At 49.6% G+C, this 17,178-nt stretch overlaps 1 protein-coding gene across 4 annotated transcripts in view; it reads right to left on the bottom strand.

Moving 5' to 3' along the window:
* LOC144151326 (serine dehydratase-like) overlaps window positions 1-11,270 on the bottom strand; it is a 33,472-nt gene extending 22,202 nt beyond the window's left edge. Inside the window, exons 1-5 of one of the 4 annotated variants that reach the window (XM_077682335.1) lie at window positions 11,177-11,270; window positions 9,300-9,508; window positions 5,061-5,289; window positions 1,429-1,468; window positions 816-1,058 (exon numbers count right to left, since the gene is read on the bottom strand). In XM_077682335.1, the coding sequence (XP_077538461.1) occupies window positions 816-1,058; window positions 1,429-1,468; window positions 5,061-5,289; window positions 9,300-9,503 (716 nt within the window). In that variant the 5' untranslated portion in view covers window positions 9,504-9,508; window positions 11,177-11,270. Of the gene's footprint in view, window positions 1-815; window positions 1,059-1,428; window positions 1,469-5,060; window positions 5,290-9,299; window positions 9,509-10,210; window positions 10,366-11,176 lie in introns of those variants that run through there. The other 3 variants (XM_077682333.1, XM_077682334.1, XM_077682336.1) reach the window with 3 other exon arrangements.
* Window positions 11,271-17,178: the final 5,908 nt, after the last annotated feature.

The following is a 17,178-nucleotide window of genomic DNA, read 5'->3' as shown; positions in this document are numbered from 1 at the left end:
ATGATAGCCGTGGACACGCCAACGGGGGTAGTGCAGCGTCATATCGACCAAGTCCGCCGCCGTCGCGAATCGACGCCGGAGTCTGCATATCTGCGGGGGCGACTGAAGGCGCGGAGGCTGAAGGTGAACCTGACAGCGTGACTACTCCGGTCGCGTCTCCTGCGTTGCAACGCACGCCCAGGCGGAAGGAGCAAGAGCGAAGCACAGAGCTACCGGCACCGGTTGGTCTGAGTGGGTTTCCCACACCAGCTGCTACGGAACATCCAGTCGTCACGGCCGAACACCCTCCTGAGGCGGTCCCACATCAGCCCACTCTGAGGCGATCGACAAGAGTTAGGAAACCGGTACAACGGTTCCACTTTTAAGAGGAAAGAAATGTTGTATTCGTTCGTTTTGTACCGGCCAGCAAAACCAGCTGCGCGCGCACCTTTTCTTTTTGGCCCTGTGCGCCTTGATTCTCCCTCTCTCCCCCTCCCTTTACCCTCTCTTGATGGCAACGTATATAATCACCATTCTGGCAATAAACGCCGTCGTTGACCGACCGACCATCGTCCATGCTGCTGCGCTGCGCGCGCCTGTGTTACTACACAGTCTCACAACTCCCACTCCGGAGTTCCTGCCATATTATTTAGCATATCATTTAGCCTTCAGCCACCACCGCGTGACGCCCTGCATTTGAAAAAAAATGCATAACTGACAGAATTGAGACACTGAATCGTTATAACAGCGTAAATGGACATATTTTTTTGAGCGAAGCAGTTCGGTACGCAAGTGTACATATTGTAGGCGATAAGCTCATATTCGCGACTGCATACCTGGTGATGCCGTCGATGGTGACGGGTCTGCCGCAGTCCCAGGCAGCCCTGAAGCTTGCCGCGCCGTGGGTCTCCATGGCGATCACGGGAACCCGCCTCCAGCCGACGCGGTGCATGCCTTCGAGGACACCGCACAGCAGACCGCCACCGCCTACGCAAGTCACCACCGCGCTGGGGCCTTCCTCGAAGCCCTGTTCGAGGAGATCCGCGGCCACTTCTTCCATCATCGACGCATGGCCCGACCTGTCGGCGTCGTTGCGAACTTTCAGTGCACGAAATGCATTCACCCGGAACATAACTTTCGCCCTTGACTGCGCGTTCGTTGCGCAAAGCGTCAGTCGGACGGTTTCCCAAGTAAAAGGAACAAGGAAAGGCGACTTTGACGGGTTTTGAGTCAAAGTTTCAAGGACGGCTATAACGGGAGGGTGTTCTTACATGAGGATGGACAAATTGAAAGAACGGGTAGTCGGAAAGGGCGAGTTAATACAAATAGATGTCGCAGTTTATTTAACCCTTGCAGTATTCCTACTAACGTTTTGACTTGTTGCAAAGGTTAATTCTTGAGCTTTCGTGGCGTCATGCATGCGACAAAAAGCCGTAAAAGGACGCTTACCAGACGATTGGATCGTCGAACGGATGACAGTAGAAGCCTCCTGAAAAGACGGAGGGGATAGTTGCTTCAGTTTTAATCCACTGTACTCCATGGCAGTGCTCACTGCGTAACAGTCACCTTAGTCAAATTATCATGTATGCTGGAACCGGTAGCCTCAAAAACGTAGTGTCGGGACCTGTCGCACAGAGCAAGGTTCACCTCGCCCTCTTAAAGAAAACGAAGAAAAGGGGAGAGAGTACGAACTCAGCAATAGTTTCTGTCGTCGTTTTCCGTGGGCTCATTATATCCAGAAATGAATACAGATCAGATGGTCAAGTGTAGCATTCAGTGTAGTTGCTTGCCATCGCCTCTCCGGGTGGTGAACCACGGTGCGGAGTACGTTCTTGTGGTGGTCCGTGTACCGCAAATCACGAGTTGGACCATAAAATACTAATGTTCAACACAGTGTGCGCAAGGAACTAGAGCGAGCAGTGCGTAGACGTTTCTCTAGGTGGCATTGGTAGACACGCCAATCATCCCGGCTGCAGAGAGACAGGTTGTAATAAAAACTAGAGCAGTGAAATAACGCGTAGACTGCGCATAAAGCCAGCGCACCCTCTCCTGTCGCCCACATCACCGCTTTTAAAGGGACCCTGCAACACTTTTTCAACTTTTTTAAAAAATCTTAAATGCTTGCAGAACGTAGTCACCCAACACAACCAGTACTTAGATTAGGAGGTCGCAAAGTACCTCAGCCAAAAACTGCTGCTCTATGCCCGTCAGATAACTTGTAAGCTCGATCAAAAGATTTCTCTCTTTCCCGGTCTTGACGTTCTTCGCCGGCTCGAATTACGTCACTAAGGCCATGTAGCGGCTGTTGGCCGGTTTTCCTTCAGTTGCAGCAATGAACACTTTTGATAGCAACTTAAAAAAAATCGCGCCAATCCACCCCGTGAATGTGGTTGGAAAGCAAAGCTGTAAACGGCACCCATAACGATTACCCATGCGACGTCACTTAAATTCACTCACATCGCTCTACAAATAGCAAAACCAGAGAGAAGTGAAATGCACTTAACCACACCATTTATTACTTCAAAGAGACATTCTTGTTAAGGTTAAATCAATGCATGAAGCATGAACGGTGTTTGGTTGAGTTGTATTGGTGTAGCACAAGAGTGGAAACTTTTTTTATAAAATTAAAGTAAGCTCCAACCCGGTGTTAGACGATCCGTCTTCTCCGTCTCTGCGCCGCGGACGGAGGCGACGAGATTTGCGGCAGAGAAGGAGCAGGGGGAAGAAATACTTCTGTTCAGATTTCTGAACGGCCCAGAGTGCAGCCCTGGGGAGTGATTCCTTCTTCCGTGGGGCCCATATGCAGTCCGCGCGCCTGTGTTCTGTCCACCCACTGAAGCTGGGTAGGTAAAGAGGGCCTGGAGAGCAGCATCTCCCATTGCTCTGGTTGGGTAGTTGACGGAAAGAGAGGAGGGTGCTCAAGGCTAAAGCCGCACACCCCGATTACGGGGCGGAGTGTTCCTACTTCTGAGCAAAATTTACATTCAGCGTCGTAGCGATTCGGATGCGTTAAGTGAAGACGCGTTGGCTGTGGGAAGGAGCCCGGATTGTATAAGCCGTAGGGTAGTTTGTTGTTCTCTGGAAAGGTCAGGGTAAGGCGAAGGTACGGTCTGTCTCAGAATGCGATAATGCTGGGTTATCTCCCTGAACGTGACAAGCGGGTGACTGACCTCGTGCAGCTCCATAGCATAGGAGGTAAAAGCACAGGCTTGTTGGGTGGGCGTATTTGTTGTCCTCCATTGAAGTGTGAGGGGGGTGTCCAGATGAGCTGAATGAAACCGTTTGGGGAGTGGTTTTTTAGCACGCGCAGTGCAGGTCAGGACACCCAACCCTACTGGTAATTCCAGTAGGTTTGCTGGGAATCAATGACTACCCTCCGAACCCCTGGTTGAGCGAGAGCCAAGGTGATGGCTGCCTCTTCTGCTGGCGTCATTTCTTGGGTCCTAAGAGAGGTACACGCAAGGAGGTTGGTTCTGAAGGTAGCCACGATAATGGCGTATCGCTGCCCTCGATGTTTGGAGGCGTCTGTGTAGATAACTGCATGATTCCCATCGAGGGTGGTGTTTAGCGCTTGAGCCCGTGCTTTTCGGTGACCCTCGTCATGTGAGGGGTTCATATTTCTAAGCAAAGGGAGCATCTTTAGTTTTACTTGCCAAGAGTCTGGGAGTACGTCAAGCGGAGTGACATTCTGGGCTGCCCAGCCAATCTGGTGAAGCATGCGGTTACCCATCGCAGTTCTGAGTCGGACCTTATGGTTAGAAAGATGGCCTTATATCAGCTCTTCCACGGTGTTGTGGAGCCCCGTGCTAAGCAGCCTCTGTGTGGACGCACTCATAAGAAGACCAATAGCCTGCTCGACCGCCTTTCTAATCATTATATAAAGCGTCTCTATGTCTTCCTTGTCTAGAAGAAGACAGGGGGTTGACGTAAGTAACTCTCGAGAGGACAAAAGCTTCAATTAATCGAAAGGTACCGGATTCCTTTAGGCCTCGCTTCTTGGTGGCAACTCGCCTGATCATGTGTATGATTTGATTAATGCTGTTTTTGAGGCGCTGCAAGGAGACGTCACTCCTGATGTTAGCCTCGAGATGTAGGCCCGGCTAGGATCTTGATGCTGGGGCTTGGAGTGATGGCCTGGCCATCAAGGATTATTTGAGTGTATTCCTTGGTTTGGCGTGAGGGCGGATGACAAGGAGCTGTGATTGTTTACGTGAACACTGGATGCCACAGGCTTTAGCACATTGGCGTAGTAGAAGTGAGATGTCATGCATTGGTGTGAGCTTCCTTTAATTTTTGTAACTCTTAGCACATGAGTAAGGTGCGCACAGGGCCGCTAGATGGGCGTGACTGGTCGCGTGACGCTTTCACGTGGCATTCAGCGAGAACGCAGGGGGTAAACCCGTAGATGTGCTTGGTTAGTACACCACCTGTCTTCCCAGTCTTCGTATGGGCTCGTAGCTAAATCGGTAAGACAACGGGCTCTCGCTTTGTTAGTTTATTAGTTCCAGGTTCGATTCCCGGCGTTGCCAGTAAATTCTTTTATTTGTTAGCTGGAGTTTTCTGGTGACACCAACGGTCGCGAAAGAACCCTTGGGGGGTAGAGGTAAAAAGCTTTGCTTTAAAAAAACCCACAAAAACAAGGCAGAAATGGAAGGCGTATCTGGTGCGACGAACGAATCACGCAGTGCCGCTCCGTGCTGGCGATAACTATAGCTTTCGCAGCGGTTCCAGACGCGAATGAAAGAGTGAAAGAGCTCATCGAAAGTGTTGCAGGATCCCTTTAAACTCGATGCATCCGCACCGCAAAATTGGAAGACCTGTCGTTCAATGCATGCTTATGCGCAGAACTGTCGTCAACTTTGGCGCTAACTCATTTTGATAGACAACCGAGCCGGAAAAACAAAGACAAACCAGTATTTAAAGTATTTCAAATGAACATATAGTTCATGTTACAGGGAATTTTAGACACGTAGGTCCGCTGATGCAGGCGCGAGGGTTAATAGGAATGAAATAACATTAGGGAACTTAATGCGTTGATTCCGTGCGGTTATCTACCAGCGATAATCGTGACGGTGGCGAACCTTCGTTGGCCACGAAGTCCCGAGCCGCCTTGTCAGCGTCGTCCCAAACTGAACCGGCAACGATCACTTGAGCGCCCTCCCTCTTGAGGGTGTCGATAACCGATTGGCTCGTCCGCTGCGTGACGTACACGCGCGCCGTGATGCCCAGCCTCCGGGCGCTGAAAGCCACCGCCAGGCCAGCATTGCCGCCCGATGACGTCACCACTGTGTCGTGCCCCGTTCGTGCAGCCTGCAGCAACAAGTCCTGCACCTTGAGTTAAAGTTGGCTGTATGTGCGCCCCGTTACTGCCACAAGACGTCAATAATAACGCCATTATTTTACACGGTTAACCCAAACCCATCATAAGTGATGCCAAAAACGCGACGACGAAAAGACAACGCTAAAAAAGATACCATGGTGTCCCAAGATTACCTTGCGCGTTTAAAAATTATCTATATTGTACAGCAATATTTCTGTAAATAGTGTACATGCATTGTTGTCATATGCGCATCTGAATCATTCCACTTGTAAAAAACTGTGGTTGATTCCTCTGTAATAGGAATCAGTAAAACACGAAAGTGAAACGTGCAGCGAAATCTGCAGCTGAGCATGATTTGCTGGTCAGTGGCTGTCTTCTGGGTGTGCTTGGCGAGCGACGTCCTACTGGCGGGGCGCTTCGGCAAAGGTGTACTGACGTCATTTCCGTGACGGATATGACTTCAGTGAAATCTTGGGGTATCGTGGCATAAAACACTTTCGTGTTATAACGTACTCTTTGGTACTGAAGGTTGCTTCCCCGCAAGAAGACCCTGTGTGCAGGGGTGCACCCTTTACATGTCGCTTGCTTCGTTGTACTGGCCTCACTTCCGTGACGGATATGACGTTAGCAAAATCTTTGTGACTCCGGGAATAAAACAATTTCGTGTTAAAATTGCATATTCTCTTCCCTAATGCTTTACCACTTCTTGCTGTTGTTCCCTATGGGCCTTGAAAGTATCTGTACTAAATCAACAAATGAACGAATAGTGAAGCCACTCACCTACAAAATGACGCTAAGGTGTACCGCTCAAAAAAATTTTGGTTCCAAAAAATGAGGTTCACGGGGGTGTGGTTTTGGGATGAGAGGGACGAGACTACTGTCTGCTTATGATAAATAACCACTACAGTAAGGTATTTTGCTATCCGACGGCATACAATGAGCTTATGTTGATTGGAAGTTTATGTTCAACAAGATAATCAGGCGTTCTTTCAATGCCCACGAAGAAACAGAAAATGAACAAAAACGACCGAAAGGTTACGTAGAGGACACGCGCCACATCCCACACAAGGGCGTGACACGGGGGCGTTTCAGTGTCAGAAGTTAGAACACCCCCGAAATTTTCTGAGCAGCGCATTCCCCCCTCTGTCCCCTCCGCATGTCGGTCTTTTCTTCGTCCCCAGTGTTCATACCCCGCATTGGTATATTAATATGTAAAACCAGGATAAGGAAATTAGATAAGACAAGGAAATTATGTTTGCGTGCAGGGTATCTTTCCTTTTAGGTTCTTTTTTTCTTGCCAGCGGCGTATCCAGCCGATCCCGCAGTTACTGTTTCGGAATTTATTTATCGTTTTGTTTTTTGTTTTTCCTTTGCTTTGTATTTTCCCTTTCGTTGTGGTGTTCACCCCTCCTTTTTCTATGTGTCACTTTCCCCCTCCCCCCTCTCGGGATGAAACGAAATCCCCTGTACGCCGCTGAAGCATGTCACTACAGGAGGCAGATCCCGCGGTTAAAGTCGCCGGAACCCAATCCACGAACGAGCTAGGGCGGTGGGGTTTTTATGCTAGAAGTAACGCTACACGAAACGCGCGTCCAGGATTGGTGGAACAAACTCGAGTGGAACCCATCACAGCACAAGTTAAGAGAAAGAAGTCGACTTGGGTCGGACGCGCAATACGGTGAACTGACAACAGCTGGGCCATCCGGGTAACAGAGACACCATCGAGAGTTGGGAGAGGGAGTAGGGGAATTGAACAATTAACTAGATGGAGTTATGAAATAAGAAAATTCTGGAACAAAAAATTGCGCCCACCTCCCCGCGAGGGGAACCCTGTGTAGATGCGACGCATCGTGGGGTTCACTTGGTGTTTCCGTTGGATTGATTCTGAAATCGCGTGAAACGTGTCGGGAACGCGTATGATTATTATTATGTTTTATAGGCCAATCTTGGTCAATTTCTCTAAGTGGTACGCTTGGGGCTTCGCTGTCGCAACGACCTTTACTCCATCATTGTTGCTGTAAGTGGGAGCTTCTTTTCTTTTATTGCAAGTGTTAATCATTGCCCCATCATGCGTTGTATCAGTAGCTTCTTGACGTAGTTTGAATGAGTCAAGGATATAAGGCGCGTTCGTAGCATTTGATTCTGTCTCTGTTTTGTGGCGCAGTGGGAAGAGCGCCATGTACCTCGCGTTCCGCCCACAGGGTCGTGGGATCGAAACCGGGCGCCGCTAACTATTATTTTTTTTTATAGTGTAGGGGGAGAGGTGTGGACGGACAACGCCGTATGGAGGGACAAGGCGAGTGAATGAGATGCAGTCGCATCTAAAAAGAAGTGTTTGAGCATCACAAGACACCGGTGGTTGGAAGTCCGTGCGAGAGGATAAATCTTGCAGTGCACGTAAATAGGCTTTTGTTGATTACGATGATGATGACGAGAGAAATTTGCATGATTCTGCCAAGCGATATTCCGTTGCATGACATCTACAAGACAGGTAGTTTGGGCGCGATGAAAAAGGTTAATTAAACGTGTTCATATGCTGTGCTCCGCCCCTAAACTAACCTCGAACGTACCAAACCACCGTTATTTACATAAAGATGGCGTAAAATTGAGCCAAGACAGGATTTTACAGTAAAAGAGAAAATCATTGTGCCCGCAGAAACTTTGGCGCTGCTCGGGCTCGAACCCAGTCCGCTCGCGACAAAAATCTCGATTCAACCTGAGGGCTACTGAGCCCGAAGAGCGAAGTGTTCTTTTGACCGTTGTTAAAAACAGTAAAAGGAACGTTCGAAACAAACAACCAAATAGTAGATGACGCTGAGTGTGCACAGGACGTAAAATTTGTACCACACACCGACAATATATATATATATATATATATATATATATATATATATATATATATATATATATATATATATATATATATATATATATATATATATATATATATATATATATATATATATATATATATATATATATATATAGCGAATCAGAAAATGGGAAATGAGGGGCTCGGTGAAAATAAGACAGAAAATAAGGGTTGGCAGTCAAGAAAACCTCGGAAAGCAAAGGCGAGGTTGTGGTGGGTCATAAAAACAGATGAAGAATTTTTGAGTCAGAAAGAAAGTGGTGAAAAAATGCCCGCCTGGTGGGATCCGAACCCACGACCTCCAGAATACCGGTCTGGTGCGATAACCACTACGCTACCGGCGGGGCTGTTTCCCCACAACTTTGTCGGGTATTTATGTTAAGGTGTTTTTTGTTTCCTGCACTTGGGGGTGGTAGCCAGCGCCACTCGGACTACTCGGGGTGAAGGGAACCTTCTTTTTAACCCCCGGGCCGTGACTCGAGTGTCTACGACATGTCAAGAGTGGTCGACCAGCATTGAACCCTCTTAAGCTACCTTTGGCACCAAGACTGCCAGAACAGAGGCCCTCGCTAAGCATGTAGCGAATCAGAAAATGGGAAATGAGGGGCTCGGTGAAAATAAGACAGAAAATAAGGGTTGGCAGTCAAGAAAACCTCGGAAAGCAAAGGGGAGGTTGTGGTGGGTCATAGAAACAGATGAAGAATTTTCAATTTTTTCACCACTTTCTTTCTGACTCAAAAAATGCTTCATCTGAGAGAGAGAGAGAGATATATATTGTTGCTCTGTGGTACAAACCCATTACAAATCCAGGTAATGTCGCAGTGAAAATCACAGCGGGGTACAAAACTACGTAGCTGCAACGACAGGGAGGGTGGCGGCACCTGATGCACCAAATGATGGCGGCCACAATTGATACCATGGCTGCGCCGAAGCGTAGTTTCTACTGTCACGGCAGATGTCCGTATCTTAAGCTATACTACACGCTTTTAACGTTATCTGGCCGCGCTACGAAGCTCCCTTTCCACTCCTGTCTTGTTCTTGGTCCGTGGTTAGTACCCACAGTGAAACGAGATCTCGCGTTTGCCAACCGCAGCGGTCTGCGAGCCCGCTTCAGGGCGAGCAGCTCACGTGTTGGCAGAGCCTGCTGAGTCCCCTGAGCTTGAAGGAGCCCGTGTGCTGGGTGTTCTCGAGCTTCAGGTATACGGGAACGTCCGGTAGGTGGCGCCTCTGCAGGACCAGGCTCTCCACCAGGGGAGTCCTGCAGTACAGCCGACGGTCCCACGGGTGCGCCGGGGAGACTTCGCCGGCCGTCCACGAACCACCCGTCTCCATCTAGCCTGAGTATTTATTGCACGCCGTTCGCTGCACGTGTACTTCGCAGTATGATGTCACAGTGATGCAGTGAAGCTGGTATCCGTGGCGACTGCTGTCAGGAGAAAGACGGTTGAAAAAAAACTGCGTGCATTCCGCACACCTGCACTTTCCCCTACGTGGTTTACAAACCCGAAGAAGGGACCACACGATCCAAACCTACTGGCACATTTCCCCAACGGAACCAGTGGTCCTCTTTTTCCAGTAAAAAAGTTCTATTACAACTTGCAGAAACAGCATATTCAATTCATGACAATTAAGCATACGACAGCTACTATGATGACAGTTGACGAGTACAAATTATTTAGTTCTCTCCATGTTCGACATTCTACCCGTGGCACCAAACTCTTTTTTTTTTCCCATCTTCGGGAAGCAGTATCTGGAACATCTCATTGGCCATAACCGGTTTTCCTTCGAGATGCTCACCAACGTTCATTATGACCCGTTCCGTAGACATGTTAGTTCTTAGGGAAATTTGCTATTTACCAGAACTTGTTAACTTACACTTAATCGTTAAGGTTTGATTTTTATAAGTGGTAATCAAAGTTTCGAGTTGCAAAGCGAACCTTTTCAAACAAGTAACCTGCCGCGTAATGTAACGAAGCATTTGAAATAATCCTAATCAACCTGTTTGAATATCCAGTCGTGAAACGTGTGCGAGCAGTAACTGCGAGCGTTGGAGAACATTCATCCGGAACCAATCCCGTTGACGTACAACACCAGCGGCTGTTGCCGTCGCTTCCGAGTGACCCGCACCGCACGAGACCCTCACCAAGAAGGATGCAGTAGAAAGGCTACTATTTGGCCGACAATGTTTTTACACTTATATGCAGGCCACGTAGGTATGTACTACAAAAAAGCATTAGAAATATCACTTCTGTGTTGATGTTTGCCTCAAATATGCGTAGTTTTTTTTGTTTTTGCGCAACAATTTTGACAAGTATGAACATTGCCACCATATTTGGATGTTTATAAATTGGTTTGCGTATACAAATGTCTCGTTCAACAATTCCTATAACTTTGGCCGGGCGACCTAATCTAGAGACAGACAGACGGACGGACGGACGGACGGACGGACGGACGGACAGACAGACAGACAGACAGACAGACAGACAGACAGACAGACAGACAGACAGACAGACAGACAGACAGACAGACCAAAATTACTGCGTTAAAGTATCCCAAAAAAGACTGTCGCCTTTAAAAGTGTCCTTTATGCTCCAACGAACACGCATCGCTATACCAGATCCTACGGGCTTGCTATTCCAAAATTCACAACACAACCTTTGAGCGCAGAGTGGCTGCGCTGTCTATCCCGGAACCGATAAACCAGCCGAGTTACGCACTGAGACACTTCCCGGCTCAAAATAAATAAATCCGCTTTTTCTTGAATTGCATTCCATAAACGTTATGGTCTCCCTCCTGGTACAGGAAGCCCTGAAGCATGTATGAAACAAGCAGTGAGAGATAAATGTATCTACAAGCATTAAAACACTGTCAATTTTTGAGTCGTATCGATGGCAACCTCATTCGTACCGGAAGTGCGCAATTTCACTTCAGCTTAGCAGCATCTGGACAGACCAATGCTTCTAGTTTCAAGCTGTCTTAATAACCGGAAACACAGCCGCACTCACCGAACCGGCGCTGCTGCATGCCGTGCGAGCGTCAAGAGACCAATGCAGCCGCAGGGCTCGTGCCGCCCTTTGACCGCGAATACGATAAGGAGCGGGGCTCAGCAGTTATATATATTTCTTATCGCGCAAAGATTAGCTCGAGGACCTGGGCAGTTCCTTAAAGGAGATACCGCCGGCTGACAGCTTTGACGGTGACCGCCTTGAAAAAAAAAAAAAAAACAATGTGTTGCCTACGGCCATGCAAACGAGATTAACCTTGTGTGTGTGTGTGTGTGTGTGTGTGTGTTCCGGTGTTAGATGTAGGCGAACGTTCCTAACAGAAATTGAAAGCCCACATAAATGATTCAACATTATTTATTGCACAAACTGACAGAATCGGTGACCTGTCCAGCTGGAGCGGACCTAACACCGCGTTCCGAGTAACCCCGGTAATCATGTAGTATTGTGAATTCCCGGCCATCAGGAAAACCTCGGAATCGAGGAAGCCCACCGCATGATCTCCGTGCCCCTTCTTTCTTCCCGGAAGTTCCGGAACTCACAAGCGACCACTACTACAACGAACACTGATATAGCGAATTATTGGCTATAGCGAACTAAATACGATCTTTTGTTGGTCCTGCTTTATTTCAATGACACTTATTAGGATTAGGATTAGGAAAAACTTTATTTGTGCCTGCAAAACGATAAGCGCCGCGACGTGGGCCTGGCGTTGTCCTAGGGATTGCCGTTACTAGGCGCAGCGCCAACGCTTCCCGTCACCGGGTCGCCTGGTCTGTGCTTTTCGAGCGCACCCCGGACTTGCTGGACGACCCAAAGTTGAGTGTCCTTGTCGCTACTGCGTGCAGCGTCCTGGAGCTGCGGCGGATAAGTTCTTGATTGAGCTTCGTTTGGAAACCGGGCACAGTCCCAGAAGATGTGCCACTGGTCTGCCAGACCCACACCACACACTTTACACACGTCCGTCAAATAAAGTTCTGGATAAAACCTGTGCAGCGTTGCCGGAGCTAAGATGGACCCGGTCTGGAGCTGTCGCAGTAGAACTGCCTCCTCCCGGCTCAGGCCCTGGTGGGGGGAAGGCATGTCCCGTCGAGCCAGGTGGTAAGCCTTGGTGATCTCGTCGTAGCTCACGAGGCGATCTTTGTTCGCGAACCACTTATTCTTTTATAACGAAACTGAAACCGCGAGCCGCGCGTGATATCGGATATAACGGAGAAATATTTGACCAGGAGGCTGAGAAGCTGCTTGGAAAAACCCTCCGGCATCTGAAACTGCAAAAGTCTGAAACTGCTTCACATGTCTACGTCATCGATTCCCAGATGTTCGTCATGAGCTGAACATCCTGCTATTGGGCGGCTTTTTCACGCACTTCCGGCAAAGAGATGAGACGTCTGCTCAGCGTCGGATCGACGGCTGATCTGCCAGGGGAGTGCCGGAGTGCTTGGACATTTTACGACAAACGAAACAAGTGTAAACAAACGCTTAACCGTTCTTATTGAATGCAACACGGCCATACCACGACATGGATATTCTCTTACTTGAGTACGTTCCATAAAGAAAGCGTTGAAGCCCCGTGGCACTTCTTTCGTGCAATCGCAGAGAACGCCTTGAGCCGAATGCCCGGGTTTGACGCATACATTTTATTCAACTTCAAAACAATCCAGAGATGCGTTTCGAACAAATACAACGTCACAACATGCGTTGCAAGCCTGAACCGCGATTGACAGACGATGGGTTGCCTCTTCCTGCCCGTCGTAAATTCGGTACTCACCTCGCGCGCGGTTTGCGGGGACGAACAGCAAGTCACTTAACTCTGGCGCACAAGCCGAGATGGTTTTTAGCCACGCACACTGCACATACCCCATGCGAGGTTGAGTCGTACGTCGCTCTAGAAAGATAATCCAGACCATGGGAAGCACTATCCACCCGCAGAAGCACAACGTCGCATTGCATCGCGAAACAAAGGCGTCCCCAACACACACCGTCGCCTCCTGTAATGTCAAACGCATCTCACACTTCCCAATGGAAGTGAGTGGTACGCCTGCAGTGCCCACATGTCGCGAGGTGGGGCCCCGAGCTGAACCGGGATCGCGCAACCTTAACTTACTTCTAGAGCGGTTTGTGCCTTGTTGCCAAGGCAACCGATGTTTGAGATTGTCAAAGAAATGGCGCTCGCTCCAGCGCTAGAAAGCTCAGAGCATGGAGGAAGAAAAATGTTAGGAGGGAGTATGACGTCAGGCGGCCCAGCTTTGGCAAGCCAACGTCCTCTGACGCCGCATTCTACTCTCATCGGGCTCCTCCCGCGCGATGCATTATGGAAGATGCACCACTCTCAGGCCCGCGGTAGCATTTAGTGGCTCCGGCTGGCTGCCGGTGGAGGCGAGTGGCCATGGAGGAAGAAAAAGTTAGGAGACGGCATGACGTCACGAGTTAGCCTTCGCAAGCCCAGCTCGGTTGACGCCGCTCCCTCCGCCGTTTCCCTTTCCCAAGCCGCAGCAGTCGGCCCAGCTAGTGACCTCCATGGCCGGGTGACCTCCCGCTAGGGGGCCAAGCGATACACACACGTATGCAATCGGCTCCGTGTTTGTTCCTTCTGTTTACCGGCTGAACCCATCTACGCTGAAGAGAGAAGCGCCGCGGGATCCGCGAGGCTCCAAGGAACCTCGCGATACCACGTTCTTCGTTTTTGGTGCAGCACAAGGTCAGCTAGACGCGTTGAACATTTTGCCACGCCGCACACCTGGCTAAGCCTACATAGGCTTGCCACGCCGGCTTCCCTCGCCGGTGCTAGTAACGCACGTGCCCCGTGCGACGCTGGCGGAGCTGAACGCGACCGCGCCAGCTTTGGATCGCGGCGCCGACTAATACCTCGCCATGGAGTCTGTCGTGGTGGTAGAAGATACCTCTCCAGAAGAAATGGAAGAACTCGGATGGGCCACCATTCGGAGACGACAAGCCTCTCTGAAAGCTACCCCCGGCGTCCCGCCCAGCACGACGCCAACTGGACATAACACCTTTAAGCAACGGAAGAAAGGTCAGCGCCCCTCGCACCGGCAACCGCCTGAACCTCTGCCGCCCGGTGACATAAATATGGCAAATGATATGTTCCAGATGCTGCTTCCCGAAGATAAAAAAATAAGGCCAGGATGGTGCGGATCCTTCTCCTGATATTATACTTACTTATAAGATACACACTGTTCCGGTCATGTGTACTTTTAATGCGTAAGCATTCTTAGGCACAATTGCTCCATTTGTCCATCATGGCCGAGAAAATGCCCCCCATAGGTTAACATGGGGTCATTGGGGGCATTTAGTAAAAAAAGCATCCCCCTCGCGAGGGGCACGATCAAATGCACAGCATTTCCGAGGGGGTGCGCCGGCAAGTCGTATGGATTACGTATTGGTTGTTGGTTTTCTTGTTACATGCTGCACGTCATCAAATTTGCGGTGGGCTACAGCGGGGCGTCCCGGCAGCACGAGACGCGACCAGCGCTGCTGGTCTCTCGATCATAGTCTCGATCGCGGGACCTGTGTCGCCATCTTGCGGAGGCGCGTGACAACTTATGGCGGGTCTCTCGATCATAGTCTCGATCGCGGAACCTGTGTCGCCATCTTGCGGAGGCGCGTGACAACTTATGGCGCTTTCGAAACAAACCATAAATGAGTGAAGGATATAAGGCGCTATCGGTGCATCGAAATCCGTGTTGGTTGCGTGGCTCAATCGGTAGTGCGCCCGGCACTTGCCGTTCCGCCCGCGGCGTCATGGGTTCGAATCCGGGCGCCGGAAACTGTTGTTTCTTTTATAGTGTAGTGGCCTGGCTGCGGACTAGGCCGAACGCCGCGTGACATTGTGAGTTACTAAAATGCTATGCATTTAAAATTGTTCTCCGACCGCGGGCAGGTCTCGCGCTTGCCTCGCTGCCTCTGGTTCTACTCGCCGACCACATTCAACACCAAGCGGGTGTTCCACCGAACGGCGAGGACCAAGTGCGCGTTCAAGCCAAGTCTAACTTTGTTGTCGTAAGCACCCCGGTCGAAGCACGAGCAGCAAGGTACGCAAACATCTCGACGCTCATAATCAACGGCAAAGGATATAACGTGGCGGCGCATGTGTCGGCACCAGCGAACACGTCAACAGGAATTATCTTCAACGTCCCCGAATCAGACACAGCAGAGCAGATCTCGCAAAGCATCTTCAACTTCAACCCCCAACTGAAAATTCTCGACGTTCGCAGACTGAATACATCCAGCATAGTGCAGATACTTTTCGATGGACCCCATGTTCCATACTGGGTCAGGTACCGCGCCGCTACTTACCGCTGTAAACCTTTCCGCCGGAAGACTGAGCCCTGCACCCGATGCTGGAACACCGGCCACAGGCAAGACGTTTGCCGTGGGCCGCAAACAGCAACAAGATGCGCCCGATGCGGTGCCATCGACGCACCGGAACAGCACCCATACACGCCCAGGTGCATCGTCTGTGGAGGGGGCCATGTGACCGGTTCCAGCGAGTGTCAGCAGCGGTTTCGTCCCCGCAAGACCTTCGCCATGGCAGTCTCCACCGTGCCCGACAAGGATCAATTTCCGCCGCTACCTCAACGAGAGGAGACGCTGAAACTATCCAAGCAAGATTGCGGCAAGAAGCAACAAGAAGCCGGCCTGACAACATCGAGCAACGTCCCCGGGACCAAACAACGCAACCAACAGGTGGGCAGTCCCCGCTTGCCTCCCTCTGCTCACATGCAAAATGATCAGTCTAACGCAACTCCCCCTAATCCAATGGCAGACATAATTAGAGAACTGCGCACTATTAGACTTGAAATCTCCTCACTCAAAGCAGAAAACGCGGCTCTTAAGCAGGAAAACATGTTGCCCAAAGCTCGAATGCAAACGGCCGCACTTGATTCTGACCAAGCAGCATACCCTAATCCCCCAAAGCGCAAGGCACCGTGCACGCCGAATCTCGAGGAAAAAGGATCCACTCCCCCTATCCTGGAACAACGTGTCGAAAAAATCGAGCAGATTCTAGTGGAACAAAAAGCTGAATATACTCAGTTACATCAAATCCTCCTAGGAAACCTAACCACCATGCAGTCCAGACGCAATTAGAGCAGAAATGCACAACAATATCCAACGGATAGTTACCAGCATAGAAGCGACAAACGCGCCAGTGGTAGATATTACAGATGTTGACATCCCCTGATTGGGCCCAGCAACCTATCAAGAATTCCAAGAATAAAATCACCCGAATTTGGCAGTGAAATTGCCGGGGCTTCTCACAGAAGAAAGCTGTCTTACAACAGTATATTCAAAATGTCGATACCCCCTCTGATATTATCGCTCTACAAAAAGTTGGAAAATCTGTAAAACTTCCGGGATATAGAGCATACCAAGCAGAACAGAACCCAATCACGGCGATACTGATACAGCGAAACATTCCTGCCAGTAGGACTCAATTTGAAACCATCGATATCCCTCACGATTTCATCACTATTTTACCCACAAAACGAAATCAAACCAAACTTTTCCTGCTTAACGTTTACAGCAAACCTAAGGCCAAAGATCATAGATTTAACTTACTTTTCTCACTTGCCCGTAAGGAAGCTGGACTCCATAGCCTAGTCATAGTTGGAGATTTTAATGCGCCACACACGGTTTGGGGATACCTCCATAATACGAGGAAAGGCAGGACCTTTGGGATCAAGCACAAATACATCACCTTACACTCGAGAACGAACCAAACACCCCCACCAGGATAGGAAACAGCATACAACGAGACTCTACACCAGACCTTACATTCACTATACACATAAAGAAATCGCAATGGACTGTAACAGACCTTAACCTCGGCAGTGACCACTTTATTGTTCAAACCGTTCTTGAACTCAAGCACCCAGTTAAAGGCTACCTACGCAAACACGGCTCATAGACTGGGATGAATTCAGGAAACAACGCCTCGCCAAGCAGGACTCCCAAAACAGTGCAGACCTTATAGATCTACAAAG

This window comes from Haemaphysalis longicornis, unplaced genomic scaffold (genome assembly GCF_048455015.1).
Source record: "Haemaphysalis longicornis isolate Haplotype H1 unplaced genomic scaffold, Haemaphysalis longicornis Haplotype H1 scaffold_9, whole genome shotgun sequence".
In the NCBI taxonomy this organism is placed as follows: Eukaryota; Metazoa; Arthropoda; class Arachnida; order Ixodida; family Ixodidae; genus Haemaphysalis; species Haemaphysalis longicornis.
This window is presented reverse-complemented; position numbering and strand designations above follow the sequence as displayed.